General features: G+C 41.6%; 1 protein-coding gene across 10 annotated transcripts in view; it reads left to right on the top strand.

Moving 5' to 3' along the window:
- The window catches only part of ATF7IP (activating transcription factor 7 interacting protein), a 168,162-nt gene that overhangs the window by 54,678 nt on the left and 94,812 nt on the right, over positions 1–18,672 (top strand). For 8 of the 10 annotated variants that reach the window (XM_073327313.2, XM_073327311.2, XM_073327315.2 and 5 more), the window contains one exon: positions 15,960–17,032. The exons of the other annotated variants lie outside the window; for them this stretch is intronic. In XM_073327313.2, the coding sequence (XP_073183414.2) occupies positions 15,960–17,032 (1,073 nt within the window). The remainder of the gene's footprint in view (positions 1–15,959; positions 17,033–18,672) is intronic. 10 annotated transcript variants of the gene reach the window in all.

Genomic DNA, 18,672 nt, shown 5'->3' with positions numbered 1-18,672 from the left:
TCTTAGGATATGTCATACTCCAATTTAGCCTACAAGGACCTGTAGGTGTAAAATGCAGTATCTTTATTGAGACTGTAAATATCCTGTTCGCTACAGTCATCATCAAGTTCTGTTGTGAAGCTTCAGTTGTTTCATTCGGACCAGAAAAAGGGCTTCTGCTTAGATGGTTTAACACTTATTTGGGAATCTGTTTATATTGGTTAAAATGACATTCCTATGTACAATAGTTCAGCCTTATTTGTTTTCACGCCCTGTCTGGATTCTTGGTAGTAACCTCATGTGCTTCCCTTGTTGCTGGGCAGGATTTGAGGAGCTGATATCTGATTGGGTGTCAGGCAACTGCTGATTTGAGCCAATCAGATAAGGTATTTGAATTCTTTCCCAGTACAATAACAATGAAGCAACTGCTGATTTATTTTTCCTATGGGGAGATTATGTAAACTAAGAGCATTGCTGCACCAGGCTCCCTCTTGGGTATGTTTGAAAAATTACAAGGCTTCTCTGTGCTAAAAGGGGAAAGGCTTTTGTTTATGAACTTGTTTACTACTTAACCATTTCACTGAAATGTCAATATGATAAATAGCAAAAAGTCTATTAAAAATAGTGTAGTAAGTTTACAATGGTCCCATATTTAATCTGTTAATATGCTTATTAGAAAATAGAGCAAACTGATATAAATGCTGTAAAAATTCTCACCCTAAAATTGATGTACAAGTTTAATTGATATCGTTCAGCTAACACTCTCATAATTTTAGCTTTAAAGGGGAGAACTCAAAAACTTCTGTAACATGTAGCAGAGATAAATTGTATTTGTGGCTGCCAGTCTATTATATGACAATCCTGTTCGTTACATTTTAAAAGTAGATATAATTGTGAAAGACTCCAGATAGGTGGTGGTTTGTATATTGGGCACTTTGCGATTTGAACTGCAATCAGATAAGGTAGACTTAAGAAAATACCTGTTAGCGGTATCCAAACATATCACTGGTGCAGAACATCTTAGCATCTGTCCTCTTTTGCAGATTGATTCACATGGAAACAGTGTTGTTTTTTCTTTTGTGTATAAGGATATAATTGTTTTCTGTGAATTTTAAAATTATTGCCAGGTTATTTTAACTTGTTACTGCAGTTCATTCCAGCTTGAAAACTGAGTTTTTAAGAACCATTTTTTTAGAAATGCAGGTTCCATGCAGTTTTCTCATTCTGTACTTTGGAATCTTGGACTCTGCACCTAGAACAAAGTGCCCTGATCAATTGCTCTTCTTATTTTTTTGACTATGCCAAATGCTAACTAGATTTGCATATCTAGATAACTCTGAACGACGTTGATTTACATGATCATAGAGAAAACCATCTTTATTTCCTCCACATAGTTCTTGCTCTTTGGCAAGTGTTTTTACGTGGTTATGGCTAATACACATGTTGGGAATTTTATAGTGAACACCATTCTAGATTGACTATCTTTATGAAAAGAACCATTGTGCACTGTTGTTTGGATCCCAACTTGTTTCACTGCTTTCCATAACCTTCTCTTTGTCTGTCTCCTGTTACCAGGCAGGATTCAGAAAGCTGGCTGCTGATTGGCTAACTTTTTGAGCAGCTCTTGAGTTGCTCATATGAGCAGACGATTATAGGCTAATCCATAGCAGCTATGCTAATGCCTGCCTTTGTTGCTTCACAGCAGTGATCTCTGCTGCAAAAGACTTGAGGGAGGGAAAGGGAAAACTCTCTAATTGGCTGAAGGAGGGGTCCTTCATGTATTGTTAAAAATACATTGGCACATTTTTGGTTTTACCATATAGCCACTGGCCGTTTGAATGTTGGTCCTTTGCCTTTCAGTAGGGAGAAAAATCTGCAGGTATTATTGGAGAGATATTCTTGGTGGTGTTTGTCTGTTTGGCACAGAACTATATATGATTTTCAAGCTTAATATGAAAGAGAAGGCTAAGGGAATTGTCGTAAGTGAATTTAAATAGATATATACAATATTTGTGTGTGTTGATGTTTCATAATTATTATTGCCATCTATGCAAACTTTTAAAAAAGTTTATAGAATTCAACCCCTTGCACATTTTCCATTTATATACAGGAATAATTTTGTGCACCACTGTACAAATGCCTTTTTTTGAGATAAGAGATGCCTGATTTATAAAAGTTACCTTTTGCTTGGTTGGGCACCTGTGGCAATACTTACTTTGTTGCGAATCGGTCATGTGATTATTAAGAATTGTGGAAGTACTCAAACACCATTTGAAGAGTCTTAAGCAAAGCATTAATACTTAAATGGACACGTTAGGATATTTAATTATGTACATTGAAAATACCAATCGTTTTAGATATTTTGCTCAGGCAACTCCTTCATAAGTGTAGCCTTTTTCTAGAATTATTCTTTGAAACGTGGCCTCCTTACCCCTTTAGTCAGGGAAGGCAAATAGATATGTGAAAGAAGACTGCTGATTGGCTTGCACGGATGTGACCAAACCTGTATGAACCGGTCTGTTGAATGCTACTTCCTTATTGCTTTGGCTGTTTCTTGTCACACTCAGCACCTACAAGAGATCTGTTACATGGCTGCAGTGTGCTCCCTTGTGGGTATGGCTGGAAGTTATACTCTAAGTCTTGTGTGCAGTGATATATTATATTTAATTAATGAACCAAATGTAGTTTTCGTTTTAACTTTTCAGAGTTTGTGCTAGCTTTTATTTAATGTTCTCTTGCTACAATAGTTAATCTGTAGAAGACCTGCATGTCAGTTAAAATAACCATCTAATGATGGATTTTTATTTAAAAAACAAAACAAAACTTTTTTCCTCTGGAATAATTTTAAAATTATATTTAAAGTTTTGGTTTGAGGAAGTTTTTTAGACCATATATTTTTGGACACAAAGAAAACTGTTTGAATAAAACCTGTTCTCATAATGCAAAAAAAAAGGTATTGGAAGATGTATCTTTATTTTAGAAAAAGAGGAGAAAAAATAATTTACATTCTACTGTGGCTGGTTGCCAAAGTGCAGTAGCCTTGTAAAAAAGCAAAATAGTGAAGTACCTTTCCTTTTTGTGCATAATATAGTAAATACATATTATATTAATAAAAATTAAATACTTTTCACGTTAATTATTTAGACAACTAAGGAATATGTAAGAAAACAAATTGGTAATATTTCTGATTTTACATGCTTTGCTTTTCAGTTGTACGTTTATCATTACAAAAGGCATCTGAAAACAGAGATCTACCGTTTTCCTGTATACACTGTAGTTGAAATTTCGTGTATCTATTGAGATGTATTTACCTTAGTTTGTAAATTACTGTATGTGGTTGCAAACTTCATTCTGATTAAAGGTTCACACAAGAAGAATTCATTGTATAATCCTATTGCATTGTGGTCCTGGAGATTATAAATTTAAATTACTTCGTTTCTCTTATTAGTTCATATGTAAAGGACCCTTACAATCTACACATTACAAGTTGGTAGGAAGGTCTTCTGTTATCTTCTCAAACTCTCTTAATTCCTTGACAGATTAGCCAAACCTAGAATTATTCCATTATTTAAATTAAAACAATAAAGCACATTTTTATTCCAAGACACATCTCCTTGTTAAAATTTTTATTGCAGAACAGCTATAAGCACAATAAATAATGAAATTTATATTCTACATTATACAAGTAGGATGAGATGAACATCTCCAGTGGTGCAAAATTACTTGCCTTGAACTCATTTGAAGCTGTTGTGGCCAGGGGAAGGAGGAGATGTGTGCTCGTTTATAAAGCATATGCTTTTAAAGTGTTTTAAATATTTTCATGTGCATCTATTAATTTACATATTAAAAATACTTGTGTAAAATGTATTTTAGGGGATTTTGCAACCTACCTGTAGATAACTTGATACTAACAAGTCATTTGGACTTGACATTTGATCTATCTTTAAATAGTTATAATCTGATGAGGGAGACACTTTGTTTAAAAAAAAAAATTTCAAAGCAACTGTTTTATGGGTATCATAAAAATGTGGATGCTTGCTCCCTCTGCTGGTGGTGCAGCAGCAGTTAATCATATACAGATGTTGTCCTTTGACATACTGATCCTGGTGTAAATATGGGATGCAGGTTTAAGAGGTTAAACAAAACATGTATTTGTTTTGCCTATCAGAGTGCTGTCTAAGCAATAATGGTCACTCAAATCTGAGGACTAATGTTTAGCAGGTAGAAAAGAATAAAGAAAAGAAGTGTGATAATGAATAATGTAAGTGTGAATGGAAAACAGTTGGGAGGAAAAAACATTCTCTTTATTGTACAGTAGAACCTCAGAGTTATGAACACTAGAATTATGAACTGATCAGTCAACCAGACACCTCACTTGGAACTGAAAGTATGCAACTAGGCAGCAGCAGAGACAAACAAACCAAAAAAACCCCACCAAAACCAGTACAGTACTGTGTTAAACATAAACTACTTAAAAAAAAAAAAAAAAAGCAGCATTTTTCTTCTGCATAGTAAAGTTTCAAAGCTGTATTAAGTCAATGTCCGGTTGTAAACTTTTTGTTCAGAATTACGAACATTTCCCAAGATGTTTGTACTCTGAGGTCCCACTGTATCTTTTTTCAGGAAGTTTCCTTGTATTATCAATTACAGAATACAATATTTAGTGGCTGTAGGCTTGGAACCTACCTTGATGTTTACTGAGAAAATCCAGTTTGGTTAAATTACAAGGTGTTGCATTCCAGGCAGGCAGCACAGCAGCTTTAAATGGGTTAATGAGAAAAGCTCACTTATTTCCGTAGGCAGTTTCCAGTTACAGTACCACTTTTTTTTTTCCTTCTTCTTTTTCTTCCAAGCATGCCTGAAGTCTTGAATCATAACAGATCCCTTGAGTGTTTTTGAGCAGAATGTTTTTAAATCATGATTTAAAAACAATCTATTTTTTAAAACCATTTAAATTTTATTTACATGTTAGTTCTTTACTTCCCATTTTATAGTCATTAATTGCTAAAGTAAATGTTTTATGCTTCTTCAATTAATTTCCTAGTTAGCAGAACTTCAGATTTACATAGATTTTTTTTTTTTACTAAGAAATTTCACACTTAGAATGCTCATTTAAGCTGAAAAAAGACCAGTCCAGAGTCTCATTAACATTATTCTGTGAGAGCAACACAAACTCACACCCTAAATAAGCAAGTAGCCCTTCTGACCAACGCTACCTTCCCGTCTATTGAACCTTCACAAGTCAAGAAAGCTGAAATGCTTGTGTTCCTACATCATTTAGAAAAAGATGCCTTGGACTTGGGAAAATTCTTGCTCTGCCACAGACTTCTTTGACCTTGGGCAAGTCATTTTGCATCTTTGTGCCTTAAAATCCCTGTCAATAATAATCCCTGCCTCTGAATGTTAAATACATTAAAAAAGATTGAGGTGCTTGGATACTATGATAATGGGACCATATATGTTTATATATAATTAGATAAGGAACTTAGGTACTTTCGAAAACTTAGTTAAGGTATTGAAATATATGTAACTTTTCATTGTTAACGATGCAGTAGTATTGTTTTGAAGTGACAGATTTTTACGCTCTGGGAATTTTTTAATAGAAATGCTGTTTGAGCCCCGGATGCTGCAAACACAAATGCAGCTGGTTAACTTTAAGCACATGGAACAGAAGTACTTGTGGCACCTTAGAGACTAACAAATTTATTAGAGCATAAGCTTTCGTGGGCTACAGCCCACTTCATCGGATGCATAGAATAGAACATATAGTAAGAAATATATATACATACAGATAAGTTGGAAGTTGCCATACAAACTGAGAGAGGCTAATTAGTTAAGATGAGCTGTTATCAGCAGGAGAAAAAAACTTGTGTAGTGATAATCAAGATGGCCCATTTAGACAGTTGACAAGAAGGTGTGAGGATACTTAACTTTAGGGAAATAGATTCAATATGTGTAATGATCCAGCCACTCCTAGTCTCTATTGAAACCCAAGTTAATGGTATCTAGTTTGCATATTAATTCAAGCTCAGCAGTTTGTCGTTGGGGTCTGTTTTTGAGGCTTTTCTGTAGCAAAATTAAGCACATGAGTAGTCTCATTATTGGCAGTGTATTCATGAGAGTAAAGTTTTATATACCTTCCATAAAAGTTTTTCGGATTTGTTGTCTTCCTCCCCGCCCCCTTTTCTTTTTCTTTTAATCTGTGGTACCCAGGTATGCCCTGTTCACTAGGTTTCAAGCCATGCGCTTCTTGTTCCAGGTCTCTGCTACAGAGCGATCCATAAAATAGCTATTCGAAGGGCTGGGGGAAAGTATATGTGGAGGACTGGTGCTGGATTTGTGGGGAGTTCAAGCCTAGGATAAAGAAGGGTAGGGAAGCTAGGCTGAAATTCCTGCTGATGGAAGTGGTGCTTAGGCTACTGTCAGTTAACTCGTCTGACACGGTACTGAGTGCTGCAGTGTCAATGAGAAGCGCTCCTCCAGCTTTAGCAGAATCTCAGCATCGTTTTCCCTCACCCTTATCAAGGAAGAAATGCAAAGCTTCTTCAGAGGCACCAACCAGGGAAAGGTCTCCATTCTCTAAGGCTTTGTCTACACTGCCACTGTTGTTGGTTAGGGTTGTGGGGAAAAAAGCACCGACAAAAGTGCTGGTGTGGACAGAACTATGCTAATGTCAGGAACATAGCTAATGCTGTTTGTTGGGGTGGTTTAATTATGCTGGCAGCAGAGCTCTCTCCTGCCGGCAAATAGTGGCTACATGGGAGACCTTACAATGGCATAGCCGTGTAGCGGTATAGCTGTGCTGCTAGAAGGTCCTTAGAATAGACATAGCCTAAGTCTCAGAAATGGTCAGGCAGGAGTCAAGTAGAGTGCACCTGAAACCTAAACATTCCTCCAGCGCCTATGTTGCAACAGTCCACTCTGGCTCCACAAGGGGCACCGTCGGCTTTTTCAGCACCACAACAAGATACTGTCTTTGTGCCAACCACCCTGGAGCAAGAAACCTGCTCTGCCTCTCGGTGCTGGTGTCTCCTTCCTTCCAGGAGTCTGGTCCTTTGGCGCTGCTGCCGCTTCCGCCAGCAGCTCAGCCTCTGGTACTGCATCTGCCTGCTTCCAGGACAGGTTGCGCCTCGAAACTGTCCAAAGGGAAGCCTGCTATGAGGCATTGCTCCCTCCATCACCAGTCTCTTGGCATTGGTTCCCAACACCAACTGGATCTAGCCCGCCATGGTCTAGGAAAAGGGAACTCATTGTCAGACTAGGAGGTGGGATCTTAGTATTGCAGCCCCAAAGTAGGACATGCCAGTCTGCACAAATTCTCTCTTCCAACCTACCACCTTGACCCTTCAACGGAACCTGCCATGGGAATGTGGCTGGGACAGCTGTGGCCAAGATCCATATCAGTGGCCATTTTGGAACCTCTGGGGGCTTCCCCCAGCTTCAGATCTTTCCCACAGCATGCATACTCAGTGTCCTCATCTAGAAAGGATGAGTCTGCACACAGGGCAGCCCAGTTCCAGCACTGGGCCTGGTAGAGAGAATCAAAAGGAGGTTCCAGACCCGGAGCAACAGCTGATTCTGCCTCCTCCAATCTTGGCTTCCTCTTCATCCTCTCCAGACAAGGCCATTTTGTCCAGCAGGACTTCACCTCCTCCTGATGATTTCAGAGTTTTTATTAGGAGTTAAAATTTGAGAGTAGATGCAGACTTAGAGGTCAGACCAAAGAGGTCAGCGAATAGTCACATCTCCTGGTTTACATGCTGTCATCAGTGGGCCCCTCCATTGTAGCTCTGCCAATGAATGAGGTGATACTAGAGCCAATAAAGGCTTTATTTATGGCAGACTCCATTTTCCTTTCCTCCCACCTTTAAAAGGGCAGAAAGAAAGTATTGTGTACTCTCCCAAGGGTTTGAGTACCTTTAAACTTATTCACCTCCGGGCTTATTAGTTGTCACAGCGACTAATGAAAGAGAATGATGGAGGCACCTGCCTGTGGGGGGGCCCCCCCATCAAAAGATATGAAGAGACTATGCATATTTGGCAAAAAGATTTATTCTGCAGGAGTTTTGAAGCAGCATATTGCTAACCAGTAGTTTCTTTTGGGACAATACAATCTTAATTTTTGGGATTCCATGGAAAAATTTCAAGAAGCTGCTTCCAGAGAATACTAGGCAGGTCTTCTCTTGCGTGATCAGTGAGGGAAGACCAGTTACAAGAATGTCACTGTGTGTGGGGCTGGACACTGTAGACCTGGCAGCTAGAACCATGACCTCCACAGTGACCATGTAGAGATCATCCTGGCTCCAGTATTCGGTCTTTCCTATGAAGCCCGGAGTACTATTCAGGATATGGCATTCAAGCATCTTTCTTTATTCTTGGACCAGACGAACAGTGAGTTCCATGGACTTAGGAACTCTAGAGCCACTCTGAAGTCCTTAGGTCTGTACACACCTGCCCCAATCAAGAAGCACTATTGGATGCAGCGCAGACGCCAGTATTTTGCTCCTCCTTGTCAGCAGGGCCTATCAAAAAGAGGTCTGGGGTTATAGGCATAAGCTTCCCCCTCCTGCTGCTTTAGCTCCGACTCCAGCCCCGTCAAAACACCTGGGAACTGCAAATCAGGCATTTTGATACGACAGTTGAGGTTGACATATCAGTCTCCATGTCTCCAGACCCAAACCCCCTCACTGTTGCAAACTGTTTGTCCCACTTCCGCAGTTCTTGGTCCCAGATTACTTAGAAACAGTGGGTCTTGAGCACTGTGGAAGTGGGATGTGCGCTCCAGTTTACTTATACCCCTCCCTCCCTGTCTGTTATCAGGGACCACTCAAACTCCTTATTCTGGAAGTTCAATCACTCTTTCACTTAGGAATCATAGAGGAGGTTCCATGTGACCTCAGAGGGAAGGGGCTTTATTCCCAATATTTCCTAATCCCAAAAGTGGAAGAAGATCTCAGACCAATTTTAGACCTGCATTATCTCAACAGATGCTTAAAAAGGATTAAGTTTTGCATGGTCACCCAGGCTTCAGATATCCTTTCCCTTGAACCTGGGGACTGGTATACCGCCCTCAAGTTAAGATGCATACTTCCATGTGGCAATCAGTCAAGATCACAGGAAGTATGTCCAATTTCTGGTGATGATTTTGATTTACCAGTTCACTGTGCTGCCTTTCGACCTGTCAGCAGCTCCCAGGGTCTTTACAAAGGTTATGGCAATAGTAGCTTTATTCCTCTTAAGATGGAGAGTGCTGGTTTACCCCTGCCTAGACAACTGTCTTGTCAAAGGCCAGTCCAAACCATAGAATCATAGAGTATCAGGGTTGGAAGGGACCTCAGGAGGTCATCTAGTTCAACCCCCTGCTCAAAAGCAGGACCCATACCCAATTAAATCATCCCAGCCAGGGCTTTGTCAAGCCTGACCTTAAAAACTTCTAAGGAAGGAGATTCCACCACCTCCCTAGGCAACGCATTCCAGTGTTTCACCACCCTCCTAGTGAAAAAGTTTTTCCTAATATCCAACCTAAACCTCCCCCACTGCAACTTGAGACCATTACTCCTTGTCCTGTCCTCTTCCACCACTGAGAATAGTCTAGAACCATCCTCTCTGGAACTACCTCTCAGGTAGTTGAAAGCAGCTATCAAATCCCCCCTCATTCTTCTCTTCTGCAGACTAAACAATCCCAGTTCCCTCAGCCTCTCCTCATAACTCATGTGTTCCAGACCCCTAACCATTTTTGTTGCCCTTCGCTGGACTCTCTCCAATTTATCCACATCCTTCTTGTAGTGCGGGGCCCAAAACTGGACACAGTACTCCAGATGAGGCCTCACCAATGTTGAATAGAGGGGGACGATCACGTCCCTCGATCTGCTCGCTATGCCCCTACTTATACATCCCAAAATGCCATTGGCCGCCTTGGCAACAAGGGCACACTGCTGGCTCATATCCAGCTTCTCGTCCACTGTCACCCCTAGGTCCTTTTCCGCAGATGCAGAGCAGTGTTATCCTGATCCAGAGAAAGTTCAGTGCTCTAGGACTGTTAATCAACACAGAAAAATTTCCCCTCTCTCCGGTCCAGAAGATAGAGTTCATAGGGGCTGTACAGGATCCATCTCAATCCAGGGCCTTTCTTCTGCAGTACAGGTTCTAGGCAATTTGATCAGTTCTTCTTTGAGTGCTTGCTCATGTCTGTTCTACATTAGGTTTAGGGTGTGCATGCCACGTGCACCATTGCCTGAGATTTTTCATTCAGTGGTATCCGTCGGGCTGGCTTTAGCACCCTCTGGTGCTGTGTGCTCATGTGCCAGTGTAAGGGGCGCTGCCAGCCATGCACCCTCTCAGTTCCTTGTAATTGCCTGGGGCAGTTGCTAGAACGACCCCTCTTGCTTCAGGAAGGCACCTTCTCAGTGTTTTTTGGGGGGGATGGGATTGTTTCATAATTTGTTAGTTTAACAACTGGTACTGTTCATCATTCCCTGTGCCGAGGAAGAAGCAGAAAAAGCAGCACGCTGACAGTAGGCACTCACCAGTGCAGAAGAAGCATAAGCATGGGGAAGGCAGCGGAGTGCAACCCATGTCAGGCCACTCCTCCACACTCAATCCTACGATGGCACCATCAACTCTGCCGAGAGCGCTGAGTCCGGAGTGGGATTCTCTAACACTCAGAAGCCACTGTGGCACCAGCGGTCTAATGGTTCCATTGACCCTGGAGGCCTTTGCGCTGGCCAGGGATTTACTTTCACTTCTGGTTCCCCCCCACCCAACTCTGATGGAACAGCCTGTGGCTCCAGTGTCTGTGAGCAGGAAGGAGAATGGTGCTAAGAGCTCCTTCCCAGGACCTTCTGGGGCAAGCAGACCATGATACTGTTGCAGCCATCTCTGGTCCACTGCTGGTCCCCGGCCTCCGGGCACTGAATGGAGAGTGATACTGCTCCACCATGGTCACTGAGGGAGGACCCTTAATATGAGTCCAAAGGGGTACTATACGTTCAGCCTAAGGACCACCACCAGTACCCAACCTATGAACTGTTGGACCTTGGTGCAGGTCCCCTGCCGGCACCAGGCCAATGGGTCAATGGCCACTGGAACCCCATGGGTTTTCCACCAGTACCATGTCTTCCCTCCCATTGATCATATTTGGTGGTTTCCTAGATGCAGGCTACCGCCCCTTCCTGCTCAGCGCCAGACACCGACTCCGGTACCAACCCCAATACTGATGTTCAGGATGTGGCTTCCGTGGATGATGTTGAGGCTGAGGAAGAGGAAGGAGCCCCTTCTCCAGTGCAGGCCTCCTCCTCCTCCCCAGATGAGGCCATCTCTGGACAAAGTACCTCCCTTCTGTAGGATGACTTCAGGGTCCATCAGGATGTTTTGCAGCGGGTAGCAACTCACCTGGGACTAGAGATTGAGGATCTTAAGGAATCATCCAACAGCATTATTGACATTCTGGCTGCAGTAAATCTTGCAAGACCATGGCCAATTGTCAGCCAAACCTTGCCTGCCTTAACCTAACTGTGTGGATGTTACATGGTTTGAAACCAGAGGAGCAGGCCTGTTCGGACCAAGTTAAACATGTCTTGCTAGGTAGCAGGAAGCCATCCACTAGGAGTATCTACCTGGCCAAATGGAAGCGCTTCTCGATATGGCGTCGCATTGAGGCCTTCCTCTGACCCAGTCTTCCCTTCAGGCTATTTTGCTCCATTGAAAAATAGTTGCTATTAGTTCAGTAGTAGTTCAGATGGTTGTTCCATCTGAATCAATGAGGTCTGGCCCATGCATCTATCAAAGTGTACTTGGATGCAATCTCAGCCTTCCATCTGCCTGTGAACAGCAAGTCTATACAGTTCTCTCACAAGATGACAGTCCAGTTTCTCCAAGGCCTGGAGAGACACTATCCTCAGATCCGTGAGCCTATCCCTCCATGGGACTTTAACCTACTTTTGTCAAGGCTCACGGGGCCCCCCCTTTGAACTGCTAGTGTCATGCCCTCTACTTTTCTACTGGAAAGTCGCCTTCCTGGTAGCAATCATCTCAGCTAGAAGGGTTTCTAAAATCAGGGCCTTAACATCAAAACCACCATACACAGTATTCTTCAAGGACAAGGTCCAACTGTGCCCCCACCCAACTTTCCTGCAAAAGGTGTTTTCACAATTCTGTAGCAACCAGACTATTTTCTTGCTGTCTGCTTCCTGAAGCCTCACAAGAACTCTGAGGAGTGGTGACTGTACTCACTGGAGGTTAGGCGTGCCCTTGCCTTCTATATTGAGAGGACTAAACCCTTTTGCAAATCAACGCAGCTCTTTGTAGCAGTAGCAGAAAGGATGAAAGGGCTTCCAGTATCAGCCCAGAGGATCTCGTCCTGGATAATCTCCTGTATTTAGGATTGCTTCAAGCAGGTGAACGTCACACCTCTGGCTATTCTAATCACTGACTCCGTGAGATCTCATGCCTCTTCAGAGGCTTTCCCTGCTCAAGTCCCAGTCCAAGACATCGCCGGGCATCAACTTGGTCTTTGGTGCATACCTTAGCATCCCACTGCGCCATCACCCAACAAACTTGAGATGACACCAGGTTCAGAAGAGCAGTGTTGCAGTCAGCCTGTCTGTGAACTCCGAGCCCAGCTCCTAAGGTACTGCTTATGAGTCACCTAACATGGAATGGACATGAGCAAGCACTCGAAGAAAAAACAGTTACTAACCTTCCGTAACTGTTGTTCTTCGAGATGTGTTGCTCATGTCCATTCCCCAGTACTCCCTCCTATTCCTCTGTCAGAGTTGACCGGCAGTAAGGAACTGAGAGGGTGAGTGGCTGGCAATGCCCCTTATACCGGTGCATGAGTGCACATCACCAGAGGGTGCTAGAGCCGGCCCAATGAGTACCATGGAGGGAAAAATCTCCGGCAAAGGTGTACACAGCATGCACACACCTAACCTAACGTGGGATGGACGTGAACAACACATCTTGAAGAGCAACAGTTTAGGAAGGTTAATAACCGTTTTTTATAGATCTGAAGGCTTGCCCAGTCACAACAGCAGGAAACTGTTTGAGGCTTCTGGTTCACATGGCTTCTTGCACCTATATGGTTCAATGTGCCAGAAAGCAACTCTGATCTCTGTGGGGCTGGCAGATATCAGTCTACTTACCAAGCCTCCATCAGTTAGACTTGGTGGTAAGAGTCCACCCATGCCCTTACCTCCCTAGATTGGTGGACAGATCCAGCCAACGTATCTGTAGATGTTCTCTTTGCCTGCTTACAGCCAACTCTCATGCTAGTGACAGAGTCCACCTGGGTTCTCTACAAACACAGGGTCTATGGTCCTTTACACATCAATGTCAGAGAGCTGAAAGTTGTCAGACTGATATGCCAGGTATTTCTATTGCAGATCAGGGAAGCAGCCTTTTAGTCCTTACAAACAACCTCAACAAGCAGGAGGGAGCTAGCTCTTTGCCACTCTGTCAAGAAATGACTTTATTCTGAGAGCTCTGTATTGCCATCTTAGTAGATCTAGAAGCATCTTAGCTGCCAGATGTACAGAATGACCTAGCAGATAAATATGAGTCACCATGACTGGTCTCTTTGCCCAGATGTGACCAGATACATCTTCTGTCTCTGGGGGTTTCCCCAAGTGGACCTATTTGCAACAAAAGCCAACAGAAAGTGTCAGCAGTTCTGCTCCCTTAAGGATCACAACCCAGGTTCCATAAGATGCCTTTTTAATGACATGGTCAGGCAGGCTTCTCTGTGCTTTTTGATCAGTCCCACTCATTCACAGGATATTGTCAAAAATAAGACAGGACCAGGCCAGAGTCATACCTATAGTGCCAGCATGGGCCCGTCAGCACTGGTTCTCCACTCTTGTGGTGCTGTCAGTGAAATCTCAAATTTCACTGCCACTAGACTAACCTAATCTCCAAGATCACGGTTGCCCACTCCACCCAAACGTACAATCACTTAACTGCATGGATCCTCCTGACTAGACACTAGAGAGCAGACTTGCTCGAAAGATGTTCAGGAGGTCCACATTCTACAAGAGATACTTACCTTGCTAAATGGAGGCATTTCTCTACCTTGTTTCACCAGAACGGGGTATCACTGACCAGTGCTTCACTTCAACATATTCTGGACTACTACTTATTCTTGAAACTCAAAGGTTTGGTGGTTAGTTCCATCAAAGTATATGTGGCTGCTATTTCACGTGTTCCATCCTAAAGTGGACAATCACTCTATTTTCTCCAGTGACATGTCCATAAGACTTTTAAAGGGTTTAGTCAAATTATACCCGCAAGTACAAGACCCCGTTCCCCTGTGGGATCTAAACTTAGTGTAGTCAAGACTTAAGGGTCCCCCATTTGAACCATTCACTACCTGTTTGCTGCTGCATCTGTCAATGAAGGTGTCATTTTTGGTAGTCATTACCTCGGCCAAAAGAGTAGGAGAGCTGAGGGCAGTAATGTAGGGACCTCCATATACAATCTTCTTTAAGGAGAAAGTTTACCTACCTCCTCATTCAAAGTTTGTCCCAAAGATAGTTTCCTCTTCCCTCATCAAACAGCCAATTTATATGCCTGTATTCTACTCAAAACCATTGTACAACCAGGGAGGAAGAGTGCTTGCATACCTTGGGTGTTGAAAAGCCTTGGTGTTTTGCCTGGTCAGAACCAGACACTTTCATAAATCCTCCCAGCTGTTCATAGTAGTAGCAAACAGAGTAAGAGGTCCATCAGTCTTCACCCAGAGAATTTTTTCCTGGATTGCATACTTCATATTAGCATGCTATGACTTGGTTAATGTCATTGCATTCTTAAAGTCACAGCTCATTCGACAAGGTCACAGTCAGCCTCAGCAGCCTTTCTGCCACAAGGCCCAACTGCAGACATTTGTAGAAAGGCAACGTGAACCTTGGTCCACACATTTGCCTTCTGCAGTGCTGGGGCTCAAGATTCCAGAGATGCTACAGTGGGGCAAATTGTTCTCCAATATTTATTGAAATATACTCCGATCCCACTTCCTGTCTTACAGCTTGTGAATCACGAAGAGTGGAATGCACATGTGCAATAACTTGAAGAAAAAATGGTTACTAACCTGTTCCATAACTGTTGTTCTTTGAGATGTGTTGAACGTGTCCATTCCACAACCTGGTCTTCTACCTCTCTTTATTGAAGGAAGAGAAGAAAGAAGGAATGGAGGAGGACTGGGGTGGCTCTGCCCTTTATACCTGTATGCAATGGCATGCAGCAGCAGAGCTTCGCCCAATGGGTGCTGCTGAAGGAAAATGTTTCCGACGGCTGTGCACAGGGCTCACTGACACCAAGAGCAGAATGAACACGTGCAATACATTTTGAAGAACAACAGTTTCAGAACAGGTTAGTATTGCTTTTTGGTGAGGAGGGGAGAGAATCAGGTTCTTGTTTTTGTTTCTGAAACTCTGTAAAACTGAGTAAACTTTTTGTATGAAACAAAGTAAGAGTAAAATCTTTAGATGTCTAGTATCTTTGAAATAAGAATGTTTAATTTTCAACCAAGGAACTGTTTGCATCTCTCTCACATGAGTTGTTTGGTTGGATCTTAGGTTAGCACAAGCTAATTTAAGAGTTGTCTTTTTTCACTTTTAAATGTCAATAAGTTGATCAAGTGTAGTAATATAGGACATTGTGAATCTTGTGAACTGAATTAGTAGACCTTTAGCACACAATTATCTATAATTGTTGCATTTCAGAGGGCTGGGTGTGGAGGAAAATGTGAATGAGAAATGACATTAAAGTTATATAATGCTGTGTTGCTTTCATGAATGTGATGAAATCGATTTGCTTTAAAATGTTCTAAATGCAACTTTTTACACTTACTTTCTTGGAGTACCTGCATTAACTACTTACAATACTGTATAGCACACATGTATTGGGAGGGGCTAGTTAGCAGTTTTACTAAACAATATTTTATTTTAATTCCTTGCTATCCTTTTATTTTATTTTTATATTTTAAGGGTCAAGATGGACAGCACAGAAGAACCTCAGAAAAAAGTCTTTAAGGCCCGAAAAACAATGAGAGTAAGCGATCGGCAACAACTTGAGGCTGTCTATAAGGTCAAAGAGGAGCTGTTGAAGACCACTGAAATTAAACTGTTAAATGGCAAACATGAAAATGGAGATTCTGATCTAAATTCCCCTTTAAGCAACACAGACTGCATGGAGGACAAAAAGGAGTTTAATGGTTTAGTGGATATATGTCTTGACCCTGAAGAAGGGAGAACTGAAAGTGAGGAAATCTCTGATGTCAAAAGTCCTGCTGTCAGGGCAGAGAACAAAGATGGTGACCTAGATTGCAAACCTGAAACATTGTCTCCAGAGAATGTTATCTCTGAACAAGAGCAGGAGGATCTTATCATTGCTTCAGTCTCTGAGGGTGGAAATCAGGTACTTGATAACAAAAAAGATGATGACCTTCACGAAGAACACAGAATAAAACATAGTTTGGACCAAAGAGAGACAGAGAGCCCATCTGAAGGTGAAAGCAAAGTAAGCTGTGATGTTAATGACTCTTCAGAAGAGAAAGCAGAAACAAATGAATTAGCTGTTAGTTCTGATCTACCTGTTGAAGAAGAAAAAAGTGCTGAAGAAGAGGTTGTTGATGAAGATACTGTTGGAGAAGAGGCTATATCTAGCAGTATGGAAACTGACCAGGAACCAAAGGATGAAGGAGACCAATCTGCATATCTTCCAGAAACCACCATTGAAAAGTCAGTAGAAGAACCAAGCGAGAACATCTTGGAAAACACAGACTCTATGGAGACGGATGAAATAATTCCAATTTTGGAAAAGCTGGCCCCAGCTGAAGATGAACTATGTTGTTTTTCTAAAACTTCCCTGCTTCCAGTGGATGACACAAGCCCAGATTTGGAAGATAAAATGGAGAACTCTTTGGGTTCACCATCCAAACACGAAATCAGTGAAAGTTTGCCTAAAGAAGCTTTCTTAGTACTCTCTGATGAAGAGGAGCCGTGTGGTGAGAAAGAGGAGGATGCTGAAGTGGTACTACCAAACAAGACAAGTCCTCCAGGTTAGACACTGTTTTTGTTGTAGTTGTGGTCCAAATATGAGATTTTCATTCACCTATTTGATAAAATAGATTGATGTCTTGGTATACTGATTAATGACATGGACAGAATTTCAGCTTTCAGTTGTATATTTTGGGAGATTTTTCAGTTTATTCCATATTTGTAAGAACTTATTTGAATTAAGTCTTTTAAGAGAGCATCAAATTCAGAACAATTTTTGTTGTGATAATTCATGGGGTAAGGCCATTGTTAATAAAGTAATGAGCTTTGCAGAAGAAAAATGATGAACTTTGCCAATTTTGAGTTTCTTCTTAAAATATGAATAGCTGATTTAAGCAGAGCAATTAATTGAGCAGCCAGCAGAAGAACAAGTTGAAAGTACTAATAAATGTCTTGACTAGGTTCAAGCTCTGCTTAGGTACAGTGGAAAGGTTTGGCTGAAATGTCAGGCAGCCTTTGCATGGCCCTGGCAGAAGTTAAAGGTGCAAGGGTCATGCTTTAATTAATACCATTGATGTAAGGCCTGGCTTCAGTGCTCCCCTTTCTTGCAACGTGCACGATATACCCCTTCCCTCACATTACAGTGGGGAGGAGATCCGGAAGGAGGCAGTGGAGTTGACACAGTCACCTCCACCTGCTGTATCCCAGTTAGGGATTCTCCAGGGACAATTTGATTGCCTCAGGTTTATTTTGTCATGCTTAATTTATCATACAAATATTGAAATACAGCAGAAATATTTTTTTTAAAATATATGCATCGTTCTACTGCTGCTCCTCCACTTGCATGCCCAAAATGGAGGACAAAGGTATAAACTGAAAAACTGAGATTACCCCAGCACAGGTAATTGAAAAATTTAACAGCACTCCAAAACCGGAATGATCTCTCTCAAAAATGATGGTGGGTTGAGATTTAAACCTTTAGTTACAGTGCTTAAGATGAAGTTTTGTTGCTGTTTTAAAAAAAAAAAAAAGAAGAAGAAAGGAAAAAAAAACACTCCAGAGATGCATAATTAAAGATGGATCTAAGTTGGAGAAAAATATACGTAATGTATGGGATTGATAGAACCAGGTTTTTGGGAATATGGTTTGCAGCTCTGCCTTTCTTGTTAAAGTGGATGTTACAAATATTAGAGACAATGCAGTGACTGAGAACCCCAAAAATATGGGAACTAGAAAATCCTGGCTAATGAAAATAATTAGAGAGGCAGTGAACCAAAGTTATTTCTACTTGAGATCAATGGGGCGTTGCCAGAAATGACTTCAATGAATAAGGAACCGTATACCACTTTTAGAAGATGATAGTCTAGAGACTCTACCAGGCTAGTCATAATTTACTATTTCTATAGTACCTAAAACAGTATGAGATGTTCCAGAGATGTAGGAAAACAGATGGTTGTCTCAAATAAGTTGCAGTCTAAATGGAAAACTTACTGATCAGAGCTGGAAGGCAACAAAAAAACTATTATATTAATGTCAAATAAAAGAACAAAAGAGCACACATTTAAGGGAATTAAGGGCCAAAAATGTAAGCCATTTAAGTAAATATCTTTACAAAGACTGTAGTTAACAATTGGAGTAAACTACCCTGTGTGGAGATAATCTGATTACAAATAAAAAATTTTTTGATAAAAGCATAACATTA

The sequence above is a fragment of the Lepidochelys kempii genome, chromosome 1, assembly GCF_965140285.1.
Source record: "Lepidochelys kempii isolate rLepKem1 chromosome 1, rLepKem1.hap1, whole genome shotgun sequence".
Taxonomy (NCBI): domain Eukaryota; kingdom Metazoa; phylum Chordata; order Testudines; family Cheloniidae; genus Lepidochelys; species Lepidochelys kempii.
This window is presented reverse-complemented; position numbering and strand designations above follow the sequence as displayed.